This window comes from Bubalus kerabau, chromosome 17 (genome assembly GCF_029407905.1).
Source record: "Bubalus kerabau isolate K-KA32 ecotype Philippines breed swamp buffalo chromosome 17, PCC_UOA_SB_1v2, whole genome shotgun sequence".
Classification (NCBI taxonomy): Eukaryota; Metazoa; Chordata; class Mammalia; order Artiodactyla; family Bovidae; genus Bubalus; species Bubalus kerabau.
Window position 1 is genome coordinate 58,033,070 of NC_073640.1, and position 20,846 is coordinate 58,053,915.

The 20,846-nt window shown below is 54.8% G+C and overlaps 1 protein-coding gene across 1 annotated transcript; it reads left to right on the forward strand.

Moving 5' to 3' along the window:
- The first annotated feature begins 1,421 nt into the window (after positions 1-1,421).
- EHD2 (EH domain containing 2) lies at positions 1,422-20,176 on the forward strand. The gene is made up of 6 exons (XM_055552519.1): positions 1,422-1,534; positions 3,730-4,188; positions 4,735-4,832; positions 9,291-9,703; positions 15,398-15,562; positions 18,335-20,176. Exons 2-6 carry the CDS (start codon positions 3,785-3,787, stop codon positions 18,884-18,886), a joined length of 1,632 nt encoding a protein of 543 aa, XP_055408494.1. The 5' UTR covers positions 1,422-1,534; positions 3,730-3,784; the 3' UTR covers positions 18,887-20,176.
- Positions 20,177-20,846: the final 670 nt, after the last annotated feature.

Here is a 20,846-nt window from a genome sequence, read left to right on the forward strand (position 1 = left end):
TGATCCTGTCCCCCCTCCACTTCCACCCAGCTCCCCCATGACCACCATTCCACTTCCTGTCTCTGAATCAGACTACCCTAAGCATCTTGTATGAGTGGAATCACAATATTTGTTCTTTTGTGAGTGGCTTATTTCACTCAACCTAATGTCTTCATTCATGTTGTAGAATATGTCAGTTTCTCTTTTCAGTTTTGACAGATGGGGTGGGGGCAGAGAAAAGAATATCTGAGCTTGTGCTTTTCAGTGGGGACTCTAGAGGCTCCAAGGGCATCAAGAAAATTGGATGACACTGGGGACAGATGTCAGAGACTCCCTGATTCAGAGGTCAGCAGGTAGCAAGATGCGACAGCCACCCTGGTTATTAAGGGCTCAAAGGGTATTTAATGGAGCTGAATACGTCAAGGTGGAGCTTTTTCACTCCACTGACCCCTTCCTAGAATATTATCTTTAATGCACAAAATGAAACCCTTAGGATCCCAAGGGAACCAATTATGCTGAAATACAGTTATCAGTATTTTTTAAAATCGACAAGGCTGTGACAGGGTAATAGGGTCTGGTGTACCAGCGAACGATTAGAAAGCTAGCTCGCAGTGGGTCTAATCAGTGATGAGTAAGCAATCACTGGAAATTCCAAACACAGTGTGAGAACATCAAAGATTCCTCTTGATGACGGTCTGGAATCCTTGCTCTCATAGGACTCATGTTCTCGTGAGGGAGACCCTCCCTGAAACAGAGAAATGTAAAATATGGTGATAAAGGCTGCGGAGAAGAATAAAGCAGCGAGAATGGAGGGATGGTGGGTACTGCATTAAACAGGGAGGTCAGGGAGGGCTTCTCGGAAGAGGTGACATTTGGGTGGCGACTGGAAGGAGGGAAGGGTGAGAGGGCGGATGGGAGTGGTCGGGTGGGACTTTCCAGGTGGAGGAACAGCAAGTTCAAAGGGCCCTGAAAAGAGGGTTGTCTGAGAAACAGTGGAGAGGCCAGTGCGGCTGGAGCTGAGTGATCAAGGGGGAGAGAGGGAGGAGAGAACAGAGGGAGCCTGCAGATCTTTCAGGGCCTTGTGGTCCACACTGAAGGCTTTGGCTTCTGCTTTGAGTGAAAGAAGAACCATGGAGGGCTGTACACAGAGGAGTTTTCATGCACTCGTTTCCGTTGAAAAAATTATTATGATTACTTATAATTAAAATTAATATTGTTGGTGGTGTTACTATTTTATTATTGCTGTTCCCATGTCAGGAAGGGAGACGGGTGGAGTTTGAAGGCAGGACTGGGAACCCGCGCGCGCACCCATTTCGCAAAGGCACCGTGACTGTCTCCACCAGAGGGCGCCAGAGGCCGGGCGCCCGGTTTGGGGATGGGGGGGCGCCTCGTCCCGCCCCCCCTTCTCTGTCCCTCCTCCCCGTTCTGGGCCCCACCCGGCTCAGACGGCTCCGGACGGGACCGCGAGCACAGGCCGCTCCGCGGGCGCCTCCGATCCCCGCGGGACCCCCGCCCAGCTCTCCCTGCCCGGTCCTGCAGTCTGCGCGCCCCCTTGGTGAGTGACCCCCAACTGAGTCTGTCGCCTCCCAGCCTCCGCCCGGGGAGCCCTCGAACCTGCCCTGGCTCTGGATCATTCCCCTGCTCGCCAAAGACCCTCAGTCCCCACCCCAGGCAGTGTGTAGGGGGTCTCTCAGTTCTCCCCAGTCCCTCCGGAAACCTATCTCCCTCACTGCCCCCCACCAGTCCCTTCAATCTGTAGCAGTGTTCCCCACTCTCCTCCTCCCTTCGCGCGGCCTTCCTTGGGGTCTCCCTCCACTGCATTCATCCACCTCTGTTCCATTCCTCCTCCCACCCCAAAAGCTCCTCTCCTACCTCACCAACCCCACTGCCTGTCCAACCACCCCAAAGCGTCCTCGCTAAGATGTCCCCCAGGTCCCTCCCCGTGTAGGACACCGCCCAGGGCCCCCTCCCTCTGCCAACGTCCCAGGTCTTGGCTCCAGCCTCTCCTTCACCTTTCTGGCACACCCTCCCTGAATTCTCCCCCTCCCACACACGCACACACTTTTTTTTTTAAAAGCATGGTTATGATTTTATGGATTTTAACATATTGGATGTGCAGTTAGTCTGGGTGCTCAAATTGTCCCATCTTTGGCCAGTGGGAGTCCTGTCGAGCCGGGACTCTGTCCCTGTGACATGCCCCATCCCAGTTTGAGCACTTCCCCGCTATCTGACCCAGACTCACTTGTTCTTTCCCTGCCTCAGACCCAGAATTAGCCATTTCTCCCAGAAGCCTCAGTTTCTCTTTTAGTGGAAAATGGAATTTAGAGACCCCAATCTGACCAAAAGTCGGTTCTGTGCAGAGATCAGTAAAATTATAAGCATCCACTTAGACTGATCAAGGGGGAAAAAAGAAAGAAAGCAAAGACACAAATGAATGATAATTGAGAATGAAAGGGGGAGGGGGAACATCACTACGGATCCTACAGTGAATGAAAGGCTAGTAAGGGGATGTAGTGAACGCAGTCTAGGTGCTGGGGGTGCTGGTTGCTGCTGGGTTGGTAATTCGTTCTCTCCCTAACTCCTTAGATCTGTGATAGGAGTGTTGGCTCTGAGGTCAGGTTATCTGGAGTCCCAGCTTGAGCACGTACTAGCAGAGTGATCTCAGGGAAGTTATACTATCTTCCTGAACCTCTATTTCCTTATCAGAAAAGTGGGGGTAATAATAGCTTTACCTTACAAGGTTGTTGTGAAGATTAAATGAGTTAGAGCAGTTTCTGGCATGCAGTGATCACAAATGTTATTATTCTCATGAATGATAACATCATGATCTGGGGAGGACCCAGGCAGTGTTGAGTCTCATTTCTCGTCCTTGGGCCCACGTGTTCAGCCACTCTGTCCATCCATTTTACAGTTCCAGGTCATGAAACCCACCATCCTCTCTGCCTAAATGCCCTTGTCACTCTTTAGGAAGCAGCTCAAAAGTCAGCCCAGGGGGCTTCCCCTGTGGCTCAGCTGGTAAAGAATCTGCCTGCAATGCAGGAGACTTGGGTTCGATCCCTGGGATGGGAAGATCTCCTGGAGAAGGGAACGGCTACCCACTCCAGTATTCTGGCCTGGAGAGTATGTATGGGAAAAGATTCTACAGGACACAACTAAGATCTGGTACAGCCAAATAAATAATAAACGTGGGGAAAAAAAGGTCAGCCCAGCCAGAGCTTTCCTAATCCTGTGATTGGTTCACCCTGTCCCCCTCTGGTGCCTACAAGTCCACCACCAGCTTTGCCCAGGCCTCATTGATTGCTCCGTGCCCCGGTTCTCTCCTCACTGGAGGCTCCGAGTGTGTGGGGACTGGTCTCTGGTCTATTTTTGGATCCATACCCCTTGACACATGGTGCGATTTCAGTGAAAATTGCCAAATAATGGAAGGGGTGGGGACGGAGAAAGAAAAAGACGAAGGAATCCTTTTCTTCGGATCAGCTTCTGCCTCCTTCCCCTGGTTTATCTCTTGGGCTTCCACCACCAATCTCGCTTCTTCCAGCATGCCATTGTCACTCTCTCTCTCTTCCTCCAGCTGGGATAATTACCTTCTTCCTCCTTTAGCCGCCAGCTCCTGCCATCCACCCTCAGTGCTCTCAGAAGCTCTCCCCCTCCACCCATCCCACCAGCCTTCTCCATCGATACCTTCTGGCTCCCTTTCTTCTCCACCTCCTCCTCCAGGCAGTCCCCCATCAACATCCTCTCCTCCCACAGGTAGCCCTCGCGCTGTGCATCTGCGTCAGAGCTCAGCGGGCAGTGTGCAGCCACCATGTTCAGCTGGCTGAAGCGGGGCGGGGCTCGGGGCCAGCAGCCGGAGGCCATCCGCACGGTGACCTCGGCCCTCAAGGAGCTGTACCGCGAAAAGCTGCTGCCTTTGGAGGAGCACTACCGCTTCGGAACCTTCCATTCTCCGGCCCTGGAGGATGCCGACTTCGACGGCAAGCCCATGGTGCTGGTGGCCGGCCAGTACAGCACGGGCAAGACCAGCTTCATTCAGTACCTGCTGGAGCAGGAGGTGCCCGGCTCCCGGGTGGGGCCCGAGCCCACCACCGACTGCTTCGTGGCTGTCATGCATGGTGACACCGAGGGCACCGTGCCTGGCAATGCCCTTGTCGTTGACCCGGACAAGCCCTTCCGTAAACTCAACCCCTTCGGGAATACCTTCCTCAACAGGTGTGCAGCCAGCAGCCCGGAGGGTGTCTTCCTGTCCCTGGCCCCCGTCTGTGTCCCATCCCCGCCTGTGTGTCTCTCCTTTTCAGTCCTAATCCCCTTCTCTTTACTAGAGCCTTCCTCTTCTTGCCTTCTCTTGGGGAGCAGTTAAGCCAGTGACGCCTGAGTTCGACTCCTGTTTAGCTGGGTGACTTTGGGCAAGCAACGTAACCTCTCTGTTTCTTATCCTCATCTGGAAAATGGGGATAACCATAGTCCTTCCTCCATAGGGCTGTTGTGGGGACTAAATGAATGAAAACATTCAAAGTGCTTAGAACAGCACCCTGCACAAAGTAAGTGCTCAGTTAACATCAGCTCTGTTTTTTTGTTTTTGTTTTTGTTTTTTTATATATATAGTTCTTATTCTTTGTCCTAATCTTCCTTTTCTCTTCCAAGATTCTTTCCCTCTCCGAACCTGATTCTCCTCCGTGCAAGTCCTGGGTTCCCTTCTCATGCATCCCCTCCTCCTACCCGTCCCTGCATTGACCCCTGACCTTCCCTCTGCCCCAGGTTCATGTGCGCCCAGCTCCCCAATCAGGTCCTGGAGAGCATCAGCATCATCGACACCCCGGGCATCCTGTCGGGGGCCAAGCAGAGAGTGAGCCGTGGTGAGTGAGGCTGGGCTCCTGGGTCCGAGGGAGGAGGGCCCAGGGTCGCTGCTAGGACTGCCCTGAGCTAGCTGCGTAGCCAAAGGGAGCTGGTGGAAGGCTGTGACTCCTCCGAGCTGGCGCGCGCTGAAGAGTGGGGGAGGCGTGTGGATGAACACGTGTGAACCCGCTGCGGCTGCATGTCTGGGCGGGTCCGAAGGATGGAGGGGGAGAGACCAAGAGAGAGGGAGAGTCCAAGGTGGACAGAGATTCAGAGGGCGAGGCCGGGATCCAGAGAGATGATCCGGAGAGTGGGAGACCCAGCGAGAAGGCAGAGCCTGGCGGGGAGGCCCTGGGCCCCTGTCAGCGCCTGGCTCCAGCTCTGGGCCACGGTTGGGGCTGAGGAGGGCCCGGGACGGGGAGTCTGGGCAGGGGCCAAGGGCAGCCAGGAATTTATAAACAGCTGTGCAGGGAGAGCGGCGGGGGGAGGGGGTGAATTCCAGCGGGGCCTCCGGGTGAGCCCGGCCCCCACCCCTGCCCTGCCTGGCTCGGTCTCCGCGCCGCCCCCCCCATCCCCCCTCCCCGCATTTCTGTCCCTTCCACCCCTGCCCCGCGAGGCCTCGGAGGCCAGAAACTGGGGCAAAGGAGGTTGCAGTGTGGGGCAGAGGGGACCTGGAGGCGACGGCGAGGAGGCAGGGAGGCTGGGCCTCGCTCGGGCGAGGGCGCGGAGGGTTACCGGTGTTCCTGGTTGCTGCCCAGAGGGAGCCTGTCCCCGGGGAGAGAGGCAGGAGACAGCTGCAGAGGAGATCAGGGAGGGGAGAGGTGAGCTGCCAGCCCCATGGGGGAGGCAGGGGGCTGTGGGGGGAGGGTCCCTCGGGAGAGTCAGCGGGGGCCACTCGAAGCCAGGGCGGGGGTGCCAGATGGAGGCCCAAAGGAAGTGGGGGAGAGAACCCGGGTCTCTTTCTGTGGCTGCGGGAGTAGAGGAAGAGGAGGGTGTGTCTGTCTGTCTGTCTGTTCTTGAGGGTGAGTGTGTGTATGAGTGTCTGTGCCCGTGTGGGTCGCTAGGTGTGACTTTGGGCAGCTCCAAGGGCCTGGGGGTGGGGGGGGGGGCGGGCTTGTGGGATTGTGTGTGACTGTGACTGACCGTGTCTCTGTAGGTAGTTGTATTGTGAAACGTGTGGTTGGTGTGTTGTGCAGGGGAACTTTTATTTGACTGTGTGGATCATTTGTGTGTGTCTGGGAAGGTGTGTGGGATTCCCAGGCGGCTCAGTGGTAAAGAACCTGCCTACCAATGCAGGAGATGCAGATTTGATCCCTGGGTCGGGAGGATGCCCTGGAGGAGGAGACGGCAACCTACTCCAGTCTTGTTGCCTGGGAAATCCCATGGACAGAGGAGTCTGGTGGACTGCATCCGTGTAACTGTGGGTGTGACTCTGAGGTGTCAGCGTTGTGCTCATGGTTGTACTTGTGTGTGGCCCTGTAGGACTGAGATGATTTTGTTAGATTGGGTATAACCGCATCTCTGTATACAGTTGTGCCCTTGTGTGTACAAGTGAGGGTGTGTGTGTGTGCATGAGTGTATCTTTTGTGTAACTATATATGATTGCGTCTCTCGTTTGGTGGGTGTGCAGGTGTGCACAGGCTCGTTGTGTGCCTGCTGCTGTCTATCTGTTATGTTGTGTGGGTCTCACATTACCTTCGCAGTTGTGTGACCCTGTATATCTATGTAGGTTCCCAATTGCTAGCGAGGGTATGTGTGAGGGTCTGCATCTTGTAGCGAGTGACTCGGATGGTGTCCAGGTGTATGCTTGCTCCTGAGTGCACATGTGCACGTGCATGTGTGTGTGCACTGATGGAACATGTGGCCTCTGTGTAGAATATCTGTGAATACATACGTGTGTGATTGTAGCAGAGGGGAGCCTTCTGGCAGGGTTCAAATCTGGCCTCTGCTCCTTCTCAGCTGTAAGACCTTGACCGAGCCACTTAACCTCTCCATGCCTTAGTTTTCCCACCTGTAAAATGGGAACATGATAGTCTCATGCCATACCTTGCTGATCTCCCCAGTGGTCCAGTGGTTAGGACTCCATGCTTCCATTGCAGGGGTGCAGGTTCAACCCCAATGGGGGCCCAAGATCCTGTAGCCTGCATGCCACGTGGCGAGGCCAAAAAAAGAGTCAAAATGTGTGAGGCACTTAGAGCAGTGTGTGGCCCCCAGGAGGTGCTGGGAAGGCCCTGTGATGACTGCTTTCCCTCTGTGAGGCTGTCATCTGCACCTGGGGTGTCCGCCTGCCACGTCGCCCATTCCCATGCTGACTCAACCTCCCTCCCTCCTCCCTCCCTGCGTGAGACACACTTTCCAAATCTGGATGTGCGTGTGTGTGTGTGTGTGTAGACATTGGGGACAGAGGAGGGGCCCTAGCTTTGGTCCCTCTGTTGACCTGGCCCTCCCTCCCCGCAAAACAGCGTCCCCCATCCATCCCATCCCATCCAGTCCCCTGTGGCTATAGAAACCTGCTTCCGTTCAGGCAGGATGGGCCTGGCACAGCTCCCCGGCAGAGTGTGGAGGCCCCCAGGGCTGCGGCTCTGTGCTTCTGTGTCTGGAGCAAATGAACCAGTGGATTCCTTAACCACTCTGTTCCTCAGTTTCCCCTTTTGGCAAATAGGGGTCCTGAGAGTGCCTGTCTCCTGGAGTCGTTTTGAAGATTCAATGAGTTGAATCCGGGAGGGTGTGAGGTGACTTCTGGTGAATCAGTGATGGCTCTCTGTCCCGCCAGTTAACTCCTCACCCCGCAGATCACCACTCAGTGTTCCCTCCTCCGGGAAGCCCTCCCTGACCACCTAGCCTGGGTGGTCAGGCACACCCCTCCCCGGGCTCCTGCAGCTCCCTGGGTTTTCCCATCCCAGCCTGACCACTCTGGATGGTAAACCCCGTAAGGACAGAACTGGGGCTATCTGAGCCACCCTGTGTGCCCAGCACAGAGCAGACCATTCTGAGGGCAGCTCCTGGATGGCTTCACCATAGCGTCTCACAGGCATCATGAGGAACTTTTGTGGATTGCTTGTCATGTGCATAGCTCCGTGGGGTTTTTTTGTTTGATTTTAATGTTTATGTATTCGTCTGGTTGCATCGGGTCTTAGCTGCAGCAGGTGGGCTGCAGAGCATGCAGGCTCAGTGGCTGCCGTGCGTGGGCTTAGTTGCCCCACAGCATGTGGGATCTTACTTCCCCCACCAGGGATTGAACCTGTGTCCCCTGCTTTGCACGGTAGATTCTTAACCACTGGACCACCAGGGAAGTCCTTGTTTTTGTTTCTTAAGTTTTATTGTATAATTTACATGCCTAAAGCTCACTCCTTTTAAGGGTATAGTTCAGAGCCAGGCACTGTTTAAGCTCTTCACATAGCTTAGCTCATGTATTCTTTCCATCTTCACACAGTCCTAGCAGGTAGGTTCTATGATTTTACCAAAGAGGAAACAGAGGTTCAGAGAGGTTACTTGCTTCCTTAAAGTCACCTAGCTGATGGAAGCAGAGTTGGGATTCAAACCGAGGCCTTCCCGACTGCCAAGTCAGGGGGTCTCAACGGCTCCTCTCTGCTCTCCCAGGCATTGCTTACTGCTGAATGGATGAGTGAACAAAGAAATGAATGGAGAAAGGAATGAATGAATGGGCCCAGGAGCCAGCTGTTGGTGGGATAGGTGCCCTACGAAGGCAAGGACTTTGTGTGTTCTCTGTGGGATCCCCAGTGTCCAGGACAGGGCCCAGCACACAGGAGACTCTCGGTAATTTATTGTTAATAAATTTAGAATATGTAACATCTGCTATGGCAAGACTCTAACAAGGGCCCAAGTAAAATTTTCAGTTGCTGGATGGTAGGGTGATTGGACACATCCTGGGGAGGAGTTGGGGTTGATGGTGGCATCTGGGGGACTCAGAGGTCCATAGAAGCATAGGGAGTCTATTAGTAAACATTTCACTGTTTTAATACGGGGACCGATGCAAGCTGCTAATATTTGCCTAAAGAATGAATGGAAAGGTGAGGAGGTGATTGTCCTCCGTAGTCGGATGGCTAGAGGGCCAGAGTGATGGGGAAATTCTGGAGGCTGGGGCCTGGAGCTATTTCCCACAGACAAAATTTTCAGTGGTTAACAACCTGAACATCCATACAGTCCAGTTTGAGCCCAAAGCAATGAATGTCTCCCAGTAGCTGAAGGCTGGGGGCTGACCTCTACTTTGGGAGACTGGAGCCCCTATGACTCAGCGGTAAAGAATCCGCCAGCAGTGCAGGAGACGCAAGAGACAGTTGGATCCCTGGGTGGGGAAGATCCCCTGGAGGAGGGCATGGCAACCCACTCCAGTATTCTTGCCTGGAGAATCCCATGGACAGAGGAGCCTAGGGGGCTACAGTCCATGGGGTCGCAGAGTCGGACATGACTGAGGCGAGCACGCAGGCACAGGCCCCTGTACCACCCTTCCCCGGCAGGCTACGACTTCCCGGCTGTGCTGCGCTGGTTCGCTGAGCGCGTGGACCTCATCATACTGCTCTTCGATGCTCACAAGCTGGAGATCTCCGACGAGTTCTCGGAGGCCATCGGCGCCCTGCGAGGCCATGAAGACAAGATCCGCGTGGTGCTCAACAAGGCCGACATGGTGGAGACGCAGCAGCTGATGCGTGTCTACGGGGCGCTCATGTGGGCGCTGGGCAAGGTGGTGGGCACGCCCGAGGTGCTGCGCGTCTATATCGGCTCCTTCTGGTCCCAGCCCCTGCTGGTACCTGACAACCGGCGCCTCTTCGAGCTGGAGGAACAAGACCTTTTCCGCGACATCCAGGGCCTGCCACGCCACGCGGCGCTGCGCAAGCTCAATGATCTGGTGAAGAGAGCCCGGCTGGTGCGGGTGAGCAGTGATGGGGGATGGGGAGGCAGCGGCCGCTCTTGCCTTTCCTCTGATCCTCTTCTACTTGGCTGCTGGTCCCTGATCTGGCATCAGCTATCTGATGAGTTAGTTCACTAATCTGAGAAAGTTCTCCTGTTGTGCCTGGCCCTCTGCCAGGTGGTACTGGGAAGGGAGCTCTGACCACGGCAGTCCAGGGGAGAATACCGTTTCATCCCCAGAGTGACTATCCGGCATGGTCAGGGCTGAGAACTTGGGAGCCCAGGGGAAATCCTGGAGAACTTCTTGGAGGAGAGGGCATCTGAGCTGCAAACTGGAGGATTATGAGGATGAGGAGGGAAAAGGAGTCTAGAAAATGGGGCCAGCAAGTGCATGGACTGGCGATGAGAACATGGCCAGTTCAAGAAAGAGGGGAAATGCCAGTGTTGAAGCCAGTGTAGATGGTGGGAGTAACTGCATCTGAGGGGTGGGGGTGGGGTGGGTTAGGTGAGAGTCAGATCACCCGGGACTGTGTTCTGGAACCTGTGCTTTGTCCCAAGGGCACTGGGGAGCCATGGAAGGACTCAGGGTAGGGGAAGGACAGGGTCAGACCCTCCCTGCCTTCTGGAGGATGGATTCAAGGGCAGTAAGACTGGGTTCCCAGACTAAGGAGGAGGCTGGGGGACCTAGGAACAAGGAGGAGCCTGGATCAGGACATAGCCTTGGGGAAGGGGAGGGGAGCACTGGTTTAAGAGCGTTTCTGGAGGCCGAATGGAACATTCACAGGAGAGGCTGCCAGCCAGGCTGGAGGTGGGGCAGGAAGCGGAGCAGGCAAGGAGGCCTGGAAGGTTATGGGGGGTGGAGAAGCCTGAGGTGTTGGTTTAAGGAGCAGCAGAGGGGGTGAGTCAGAGCCCCCACGCCCCACCCCCACCCCAGGAATCCTCCTTAGGAGGGAGCGGCCCAGTGTGGTCAGCTCCTGAAGCCTCCAGAAAACACCTTTCGCTCCTCTGCCCAGGCCCTGGACTGTCTCTGTCCGTCTCTCTAGATCTCCTCATTTCTACCTCTTTCTGTTTTTTTCTCTTATTCTTTTTTCCCTCATCATTCTCTTTTCTCTTTCTCTCCTCTCTCCATCCTCTCCCTCCCTCGGTCTCCCCCTGGTTCACCCGCTTCCCCCACGGACCCGGTCCCGCAGGCCCCTCGGGGAAGCTGCTCCCGCAGCAGCGGGAGCTAGACCCCCAAGGTCCGTGGGACCGAGGGGCAGGGTGGGGCCGGACACCTGGTGCCCCCACCATGCAGGAGGCGGCTCCGGAAACCCAGACAAACCCCGGAGTCCCGGACCCGCGCCCAGGCTCAGCCCGCCCACCCACCTTATCTCTTCCTGGCACCTTCCCCCGCTTCCTCTCTGGAAAAGCCATTAGCGCTCTCCCTCCTCGGGTCTTCTGGGCTCCAGAAGAGCGGCCCTTAGGCCCCGCCCCCCCATTGGCCCGCTCTCTCAGGCCCCACCCACCGGTCTGGCCACACCCCTGTCCTGATTGGCCCCCTCAGACATCCCCTCCTTGGCACCCACGCCTCCCCCTTGCTCCTGCAGCTCCTCTGTGGCTCCCCAGTGCCCCTCAAGATATGGGATCTACTTTGACCGAGCCTCGGTGCCCTTCCCCTGCCCTGTGTCACCCGCTCACCCCCCCCACACACACACCTGGTCCAGCCATCACCCAGCCGCCCACACCATTCACCTCCCCACATGTTTTCCCCCAACAGTACAAGGCCTCTCCTCACTCTTGGTAACTACCCCTCTATGCCTCAGTTTCCCTGTCTGTAACGATCTAGGATGTGGGTGAGCCCTCTGGCTCTGCCCTTTGTTTGAAGCGACAGCTGCTGTTAGAAGGAGCGATTTCCATGGGCTGTGTGACGCTTGAGCACAGATCAAGACCCTTGATGGGCAGGGTCTTGGGAGGTTCTAATTCTAAAGAGGCCAGGGTGCCCTGAGCCTTCCTACAGAGCTCTCTGAAGCAGCTCAGTAGCTTTCATTCCACAGAAACTGAGCACCGACACTGTGCTCCTGTACTGTTCTAAACCCTGGGGATGCCGCAGGAAACAAAAGCAGATAGTTTCTTTCCTTGTAGAATTGCTTTTTAATGGGGAAGTGAGTATTAAACAAATTCAGCTCTAATACACTGAGTGTGATAAGGATTATGAAGAAACATGAAGCAGAGGAGAGACTGGTGGGCTATTTAAGGGACTAGGGTCATCAAGGAGGGTCTTCTGGAGGAGGTGATTCTCAAGCAGAGAACTAAAGGAGGGGAAGGGGTGAGCAGAGTGGAGATATGGGGGAAACTGTACCCAGGCAGAGGGAATAGGAAGTGCAAAGGCCCTGAAACCAGGACATGCTTGAATATGGAGCCCAGGGTGGCTGGAGGAGACAGGATGGTGGAGATGAAAGGATATGAGGATTCAAAGCCAGCCAAGGTGTCACCAGAATGTTTAGCATTCTAAACCTATGACTCATGAAAAGGAATTTTTAACGAGTGTTTCTAATTGAACATTTAAGACCATCTCATGGGGAAGCACTCATGTACTGTCAAAGGTGCCCCCTCCCACCCCTGACCCTGACAGCCCTCAGGTTCTCTTTCCCGCAGACAACCCCCAGGAATAGTTTCTTCTTTTTCCAGATACATTCTATTTTCACTTAAGCATATCCATTTAATTATTGAGCTTCCTATTTAAAAAAATAGGGCTTCTCTGGTGGCTCAGATGGCAAAGAATCTGCTTGCAATGCGGGAGACCTGGGTTCCATCCCTGGGTGGGGAAGATCCCCTGGAAGAGGGCATGGCAACCCACTCCAGTATTCTTGCCTGGAGAAGCCCATGGACAGAGGAGCCTGGCGGGCTACAGTCCATGGGGTCGCAGAGTCAGACACAACTGAGCGACTAAGCACAGCACATTTAAAAACAGGACATATGAATGCCGGTTTTCTCTCCTCGTTTACTTTTTGATAACATACGAGATTGTGGCTCAGAGGTTCTCAAGTTCACTGGTTTACTTCACAAATATTTCTTGAGTCTTTTCTCTGCACACTGTGCCAGCGCTGGGGACAGAGGAAACAAAAAGGTCCCAGCCCTCCTGGAGCGCATTCTGATGAAAGGAGACAGAATAAGTAAATAACGGATTGTGTTAAGTGCTGTGAATGAAACAATGAAAGTAAAGATAGAGAGAAATTGGATGGTGGTGCTTGGGGCACCCGCTTCCCACAGGATGGTCTCTGAGGAGGTGACATCAGAAGGAAGCTGAAGGGTGGGATTTCCCCAGTGGCCGGGCTGTTAAGCCTCTGCCTTCCAGTGCAGGGGGCACGAGCTCAATCCCTGGTTGGGGAACTAAGAACTAAGATCCACATGTAGCCTGGTGCGGCCAAAAAAGAAAAAAGGAAGCTGAAGGACTCAGTTGTTGGAAGACTGGGGCGGAATTCCAGGCAGAGGGTAGCATGTGCAAAGGCCTTAATGTAGGAGAGTTTTGCAGGCTGATTTTTTTTTTTTAAAAAAAAGGAAGGCTGTTGAGGAAGCTTGAGCAGATAGGGGCAGGGGGCAAGGCATGTCGAGCAGTGCTTCTCAAACCTTTCCATCTCAGGACATCATCACACTCTTAAACATTATGGAAGACCCCAAAGAGTTTGTATATACACAGATTAGATCTTTCTGTATTAACCATATTAGGAAACTGAGGGAATTCCCTGGTGGTCCAGAGGTTAACACTTGGGGCTTTCACCACCGTGGCCTGAGTTCAGTCCCTGGTTAAGATCCCACAAGCCTCGTGGCACAGCCCCAAAAAGAAAAAGTTAAAACTGAGAAACGTTTCACTTTCTCTCATAATATTAATTAACTAACAATACTTATATCAGCCTCACCATGAGGCTTGTAGGATCTTAATTCCCCAACCAGGGATTGAACCGGAGCCCTTGGCAGTGAAAGTGTAGAGTTCTAACCACTGGACCACCGGGGATTCCCAAACAATACTTATGTACTTAATAGTAGATAACAATTTATTATAAATGTTATCAATACATTATTGATCATGCCAATGTATATTAACAGATATTGATAGTCTTATCAAATCATTTAAAATAGCAAGAAAACCCTATTGCCTGTTAACCTAAGTAGCAGATGTTTTGGGCTTCCCTGGTGGCTGAGATGGTAAAGAATCTGCCTGCAATGCAGGAGACCTGGGTTTGATCTCTGGGTCAGGAAGATCCCCTGTAGAAGGAAATGGCAACCCACTCCAGTATTCCTGCCTGGAGAATCCCATGGACAGAGGAGCCTAGTGGGCTACAGCCCATGGGGTTGCAGAGTCAGACATGACTGAGCGACTAAGCACAGAAACACACAACAGATGTTTTATGAAAATTAACTGTTTTCCAAACCCCCCCCCCCAAAAAACAACTTAGAGAGGACAGTGGCCCTGTTTTGCATGCTTGCAAATCTCTTTAATGTCTGGCTTCAAAGGTGACATCTGGATTCGAACATCTGTTTCTACATTCAGTTAGTTGCAGTATCTTTTAGCCTTTAAAAATTCCACGATTCACTCAGGAGGGAATGAAGGTAAAAAAGACAAATAGCACCTCAGCATTCTTGTGAAAGTAGTTTTGAGTGTGCAACCCCCTTAAAGAGTCTTGGGGACCCCCTGGGGATTCCCCAGACCACACTTGGAGAATTGCTGCCATAAGGCCTTGGCGGCTGTGGGAGGAATTTTGCACTTGGATAAGAAGCAAATTGAAACTTGGGAGCAGTGTCTCATGGTCTGGCACTTGTTCCTAAAAAAACAAAAAACTCCAGCTGCTGCTTCACAGGGAAAGGATTGAAGGGGCCAGAGGGTGAGCCAGGAGTCCAGTGGGGTGACAGGTGTGTCCCCCACCAGGCAAGAGATGGTGAGGTGGAGAGAAATGGAAAAATGGGAGAGAGTTCAAAGGAGTTCAAAGGAACGACTGATGAAATGGATGTGACCAATGAGACTGCTAAGTCACTTCAGTCGTGTCCGACTCTGTGTGACCCCATAGACGGCAGCCACCAGGCTCCCCTGTCCCTGGGATTCTCCAGGCAAGAACACTGGAGTGGGTTGCCATTTCCTTCTCCAATGCAGGAAAGTGAAAAGTGAAAGTGAAGTCGCTCAGTCGTGTCCGACTTTTAGTGACCCCATGGACTGCAACCTACCAGGCTCCTCCATCCATGGGATTTTCCAAGCAAAGTACTGGAGTGGGGTGCCATTGCCTTCTCCAATGAGAAGGGAGGATCAAATCAGGAGTAATTTCCAGATCTCTGGGCTCCACTGGGCAGGCGGGGGGGGAGGGTGCCATTTGCCTCCAGAGATGGGCACAGCTGAGGGTGACACGGCCGGGCGGGGCCTGAATTCCACCACGGGCGTCCCCGAGATGGAGCTGTCCAGGAATGTTGACAAGGCAATCGGCTCTGAGTCGAGCTCCAGGGAGAGGCCGAGGCTGGTATGTAGACTTGGCAGTGGACATGGAGGGATGTTGAAGCCACGGGAGGGGCTGAGAGGAGAGGGGAGAGCCCCTGTACCCACGGCAGCTGCAGCTCGCCTGTAACTGTTAGAAATTCATACTCTCAGGCCCCATGCCAGACCTGGTAACTTGGAAACTCCAGCCAACCCATGTTTTAAGGAGCCCTCCTGGGTGACAGAGGCAGGCTCAGGCAAGAAGTCTCCTCCCTACAGGTTCACGCCTACATCATCAGCTACCTGAAGAAGGAGATGCCCTCCGTGTTTGGGAAGGAAAACAAGAAGAAGCAGCTGATCCTCAAGCTGCCCGTCATCTTCGCCAAGATTCAGTTGGAGCATCACATATCTCCTGGCGACTTCCCAGACTGCCAGAAGATGCAGGTGGGTGGACGCCCAGGAGGGAGGGGCAAGGGGTGATGGGAAGGAAGGTCAACTCCCGTAGGCTCAGGATGGGGCCTTGAAAACTAGAGGGATGGATGGCAGGTTCCTGAAAGCACCTCCCACAAATGGTTCCGTGAGAGTATGGTTGTGTGAGTTAGGATAAGGGAGTGAAGAGAAAACCCAAAGTAATAGTGGCCTAATTAGGACTAGAAGTTTATTTCTCTCCTTCATAAATATCCTGGAAGATGGTCCAGGGCTGGTTTTGTGCTTTACAGAACCAGTTCTCTTCTGTCTATGCCTGGCCCATTCTCCTCCATGCCTGGCCTCCAGGCCCAAGAACTCCTCATGGTACAAAATGGCTGTGGAAACTCCAGCCATTGTGTTTGCATTCCAGCCAACAATAAGTGGGGGAGGGGTAGTTAATGGTACAATCTCTCTAAGAACGCTTTTTAGAGCAGTGCCGTCCAATACTGCTTTCTATGATGATGGAAATGTTCTATGCTGTGCTGTCCAATGTAGTAGGCACTAGCCACATTAAACCTGAAATTTTAGGTTTTAACTAATTTAAATAACCATATGTGGCTACTATATTGAACAGGGTAATTCTGTATTTGCAAGTGCAACCTGTGCTGACTTCTGGTTGGCCAGAACATAGTCACATGGCCACAGTGCTGCAAGGGAAGCTAGGAAGTGTAGTTTTTCCTCTAGGTGCCTAGGTAACTCGGGGATTCTATACTGAGGAGGAAGGGAAGATGGATATTGGGGGATCACTGAAGGCTCCTCCCATGTTCAGGCCCAGGATTAACCAGTGACATGGAAAGCACTGGGTCTGGGGGTGGCAGCCTGGGGTAGATGGAGAGCCGCTGGAGGTGGGCCCGGGCAGGAGCAACCAGTGGACATGGGACAGAGGTACGAGCTCAGGCATGGAGGTGAGGACTAGCCCCTTGCCCAGGCTCTGCTTTGAGGCTGTGTTGGGGTGATACTCAAAGCCTGTGACCTTTGGGTTTGCGATGTTTCTACTCCAAGACTGAGGAAATATAGTACAGTAAAATTCCTCTTGGCCACTGACTAGCTCCGTGAACCTGTGCAAGTCACTCACTTTCCTGAGCCTCAGTTTCTTCAACTGGAAAATGGGCATCATCCTGACTGTATCTACCCTGAATGCTGAATTGACTGGTGTTAGTGACTTCCTTAGGACAGTATCTAGCACTGAGTTTGGGCTGGATCAAGGTTTCTCAACCTCTGAGCTACTGACATTTGGGACTAGAAAATTCTTCACTGTAGGGGGCTGTCTTGTGCATTGCAGCCCCCTGTGTTTAGCAGCATCCCTGGGCTCTACTCACTAGATGTCAGTAGCACTCCCGAATTACGACAATCAAAAACATCTCCAGATATTGCCCACTGTCCCCTGGGGGATACCACCATCCCTGGTTGAAAGCCGCTGGACTCGATAAAGAGCAGCTGTGAAAATTACAGTGACGTTTACTGAGCACTTGATCCAGATGAATTCATTTAGCCTTTGCCACCTCCCAATGAGGGCAGCGCTAGTTCTCAACCTGTTTTACACATCTGAAAACTGACAGGGAAACCAGAGAGGTCAAGTCACTTTCCTGAGGATGCACAGCTCCCAAGCTGGGTTGGAACCTGGGCAGCCTGGCCTTGGAGTCCTCCTCACTCACAACCATCACACCCCTGTCACTTTTTTGTTGTTATGATTTTTTTTCTGGCTAGGCTGGGTCTTTGTTGCTGCTCAGGCTTTTCTGTAATTGTGGCGAGCGGGGGTTACTCCGGTTGTGGCGCGTGGGCTTCTCACTGCGGTGGCTTCTCTGTTTCAGAGCACAGGCTTCAGTAGTTGCTGCACCTGGGCTCAGTAGTTGCGGCTCTCAGGCTCTAGAGTACAGGCTCAATAGTGTGGCACTTGGGCTTAGGTGCTTCGAGGCATGCGGGATCGTCTCAGATCAGGGATCAAAGCTGTGACTCAGGCATTGGGAGACAGATTCTTTACCACTGAGCCCCACCAGGGAAGCCCCCATACCCTTGTCTCTTTATGGTCTCTTATGATCTTTATGCCTTGGCTCTGGAAATTTAACGTGGCACCAGAATGTGGATTAGTCTTTGCAGCGACTATCCTGGTGCAACTGACTTAGCAACGGTGCACGTGAGAAGCAGGGTGACCACAGACTCCGCCCAGCAGGGGCTCAGCTCTTGCACCAGATGACTTCTTGCCTGGGGCCAGGATTTGGGGGTGGGGTGGGGTGGTGGGGGAGGTCCCAGGATCTCCTGATAACTTGTCCATCCCAAACCTAACCACCAAATAAGGAGCAAGCCGCTTAGCCCTTTCTGTGTGGTGGGGTAACAGAGCCAGTAGAATGGCAGGAATTGCATTTTCTTAATTTGCATGATGGTCGGGGGTGCTGGCTGGGCGCTGGGGTGCCTAGCGGGTGGGCAGGGCTGAGGGCTGTGCTCTGGTAAAGCTCATGTCACCATGTTGAAATCCTCCTCCACTGGCTGGCGGCTGCTCTGAGTCAGAGGTCCCTGTTCTCCCTCTCGTCCAGTGAGTCATGGGGCGGTGGGAACTTGCTGCCAAGTCTGTACTGAGTGGTGGGTACCCAGATGAATTGGGGTTTTCCCCCATAATCAGATACTTCTGCCCGTCTCCATCAAGAGCTGCCTGAGTGTCCTGGAGCCAGCATGGGGCTGGGGGACCTGGGGATGGTGCCTCCTGACTTCTCTGTGTCTCCCCCTCCGCCCCCGCCACCTCCCTGCAACCAGGAGCTGCTGATGGCTCATGACTTCACCAAGTTCCACTCGTTGAAGCCGAAGCTGCTGGAGGCCCTGGATGAGATGCTGACCCACGACATCGCCAAGCTCATGCCCCTGCTCCGGCAGGAGGAGCTGGAGAGCACGGATGTGGGTGTGCAGGGGGGCGCTTTCGAGGGCACCCACATGGGTCCCTTCGTGGAGCGGGGGCCCGATGAGGCCCTGGAGGACGGAGAGGAAGGCTCGGATGACGACGCCGAGTGGGTGGTGACTAAGGACAAATCCAAGTACGACGAGATCTTCTACAACCTGGCGCCGGCCGACGGCAAGCTGAGCGGCACCAAGGCCAAGACCTGGATGGTGGGCACCAAGCTCCCCAATTCCGTGCTGGGCCGCATCTGGAAGCTGAGCGATGTTGACCGCGACGGCATGCTGGACGACGAGGAGTTCGCCCTGGCCAGCCACCTCATTGAGGCCAAGCTCGAGGGCCACGGGCTGCCCACCAACCTGCCCCGCCGCCTGGTGCCACCCTCCAAGCGGCGCCACAAGGGCTCGGCCGAGTGAGCCAGCCCGCCGCCCCACCCTCGCCTGCCCGTTCTCCCTCCCTCTCGCCCTGCTGTGGCTCCCCAGCTCTGGATGGCTGCACACACGTCTCCACCCCCGCCCACAAGCGCGCTCCCTGCCCACTCTCCCAGCTGTAAGGATGGGGGTCCCTCTGCCCCCACCCCCCCACCGTCAAACAGTGGGGACCAGGGAAGGGGCAAGGCTTCTCTGCCCACCCTCCACGTCTCCACCCTCACGTTACACGTAGCACGTCATTCCGACACTAACACACGGAAGCACCCATCCGTGCCTCATTCATTCACGTATTTATTGAGCACCTTCTATGTTCAGGGCTCCTTCTAGACACTGGGGAGTAAAACAGACACATTTATCTGCTGCTCTCATGGAGCTGACATTCTCAGGAGAGAGCACGCCCAAGGGTCACTCACACTCAGACACACACCCAGCCCCAACCAGTCTGATCCCTGATTCTGAGAGAGACCCCTCGCCTATCCCCATAAGTGAGCCGCCGCTTGGTTGAAATGACTAACACAGGGGCCCCACCGCCCCACTTCCTCTTGCCCATTGGGGCAAGGCCCCTCCACCCCATCGGGTCCTCAGGACCACCGGGGGCTCAGAGCCGGGAGATGCAACCTCCTACTTCCTCCGCGGGACCCCTCTTAGCCCCGCCCCCAGTTCCGGCCACACCCCTTTCTTGACTAAGGATCCTCGGTTGACGAAAAACCCCCTCCACGCTTGTTCCTCCCAGACCCGCGCACACTCGGAGGCCTGTCCTCCAGTGCTCACCTGCTCTGGACTGAAAGCCTGGCCTGCTACCCGCCCCCCACCCCCGCCCCCCAGGCTCCCCACAACTGATGGTCTGCATTTTAGACGGCGGGGGCACGGCCTCTCCGCCCACCGTCCATATTTAAGTGGAGCCCCTGCCAGATAGGGAAGCCCCAGGACGTCATTTTAGTCCCCTTTTCAGGGACGTCGTGGGGGGAGGGGTTCTTGGTGCTACAGCCCTCCCTCCCCTCCCCTAAAAGGAACTCTCACCCCCCACTACACACACCTTTTCCTGCCTTCAACACACTTTAGTGCTTGGCCCTGGTGGGGGAGCCCACGGAAAAGATGGGGGGAAGAGCGAAATAGATGGGGATGACGCCCCCTTCAGGGAGCTCGCTGGGATTCCCACGCCCATCACCTCTCACCCCGTGCCCCGGAGGGGACTGTGAACGGAATAGCGTTCCCAGAGTGCAAATAAAGCCAAGGCTTCTTTCCCAGTGCGAGTCTGGCTGTCTTGGGATGGGATGAGGGCAGGGATCGCTCTCGGCCCAAACCCCCTGGGGAAGGACGACCCTGGGCAGGACTTCACGGCGGGGAGCGGGGAGCGGGGGGGGGGGGGGGGGGGCGGTCCCTCCAAGCTCTCAGGGGCAGAGGTGGAGGCCATGACTCAATGCATCGGGAGCCTGATGACTCAGGCCTGGGCTGGGGGCCAGACCGACATATTTTCCGTAGAAAAGTTACTCTGGGGCCCTCCCTCTGGGACATCCCTCCTTCCTACCTCCTGCCGTGGGAGCCTGGGAACCAAGCCCTGGGGCGTAGGGTTTTGTGTGTGTGTGTGTGCACCCCTGCCCTCCTCCCTCTCCTCCAACGTCCACCCACACAACCTGGGTACACAGCTCTTGACATGTAACACCAGCGGGCTCCCGGAGGACAGGCGGTGATGCTGCCCATCAGGAACACCAAGTGTGCGCACGCGTTGGCTCACACCCGAGGGACTCGGGCCTCCGCAACGCAGCGGACCCAGCTCCGGGTTCCGCGAACTCACACCCAGGCCACACCCACGGCGCCCGGGGACACGCTGTCCTCGCGCCTTCCCCGCCCACGCGCGCCCAGTGGTTCGGCTCCTGGCGCCCCCTGGTGGACGCTCGAGAGCTAGGCTGGCGAGTCGGTGACCACACCCCAAACTTCTCACACT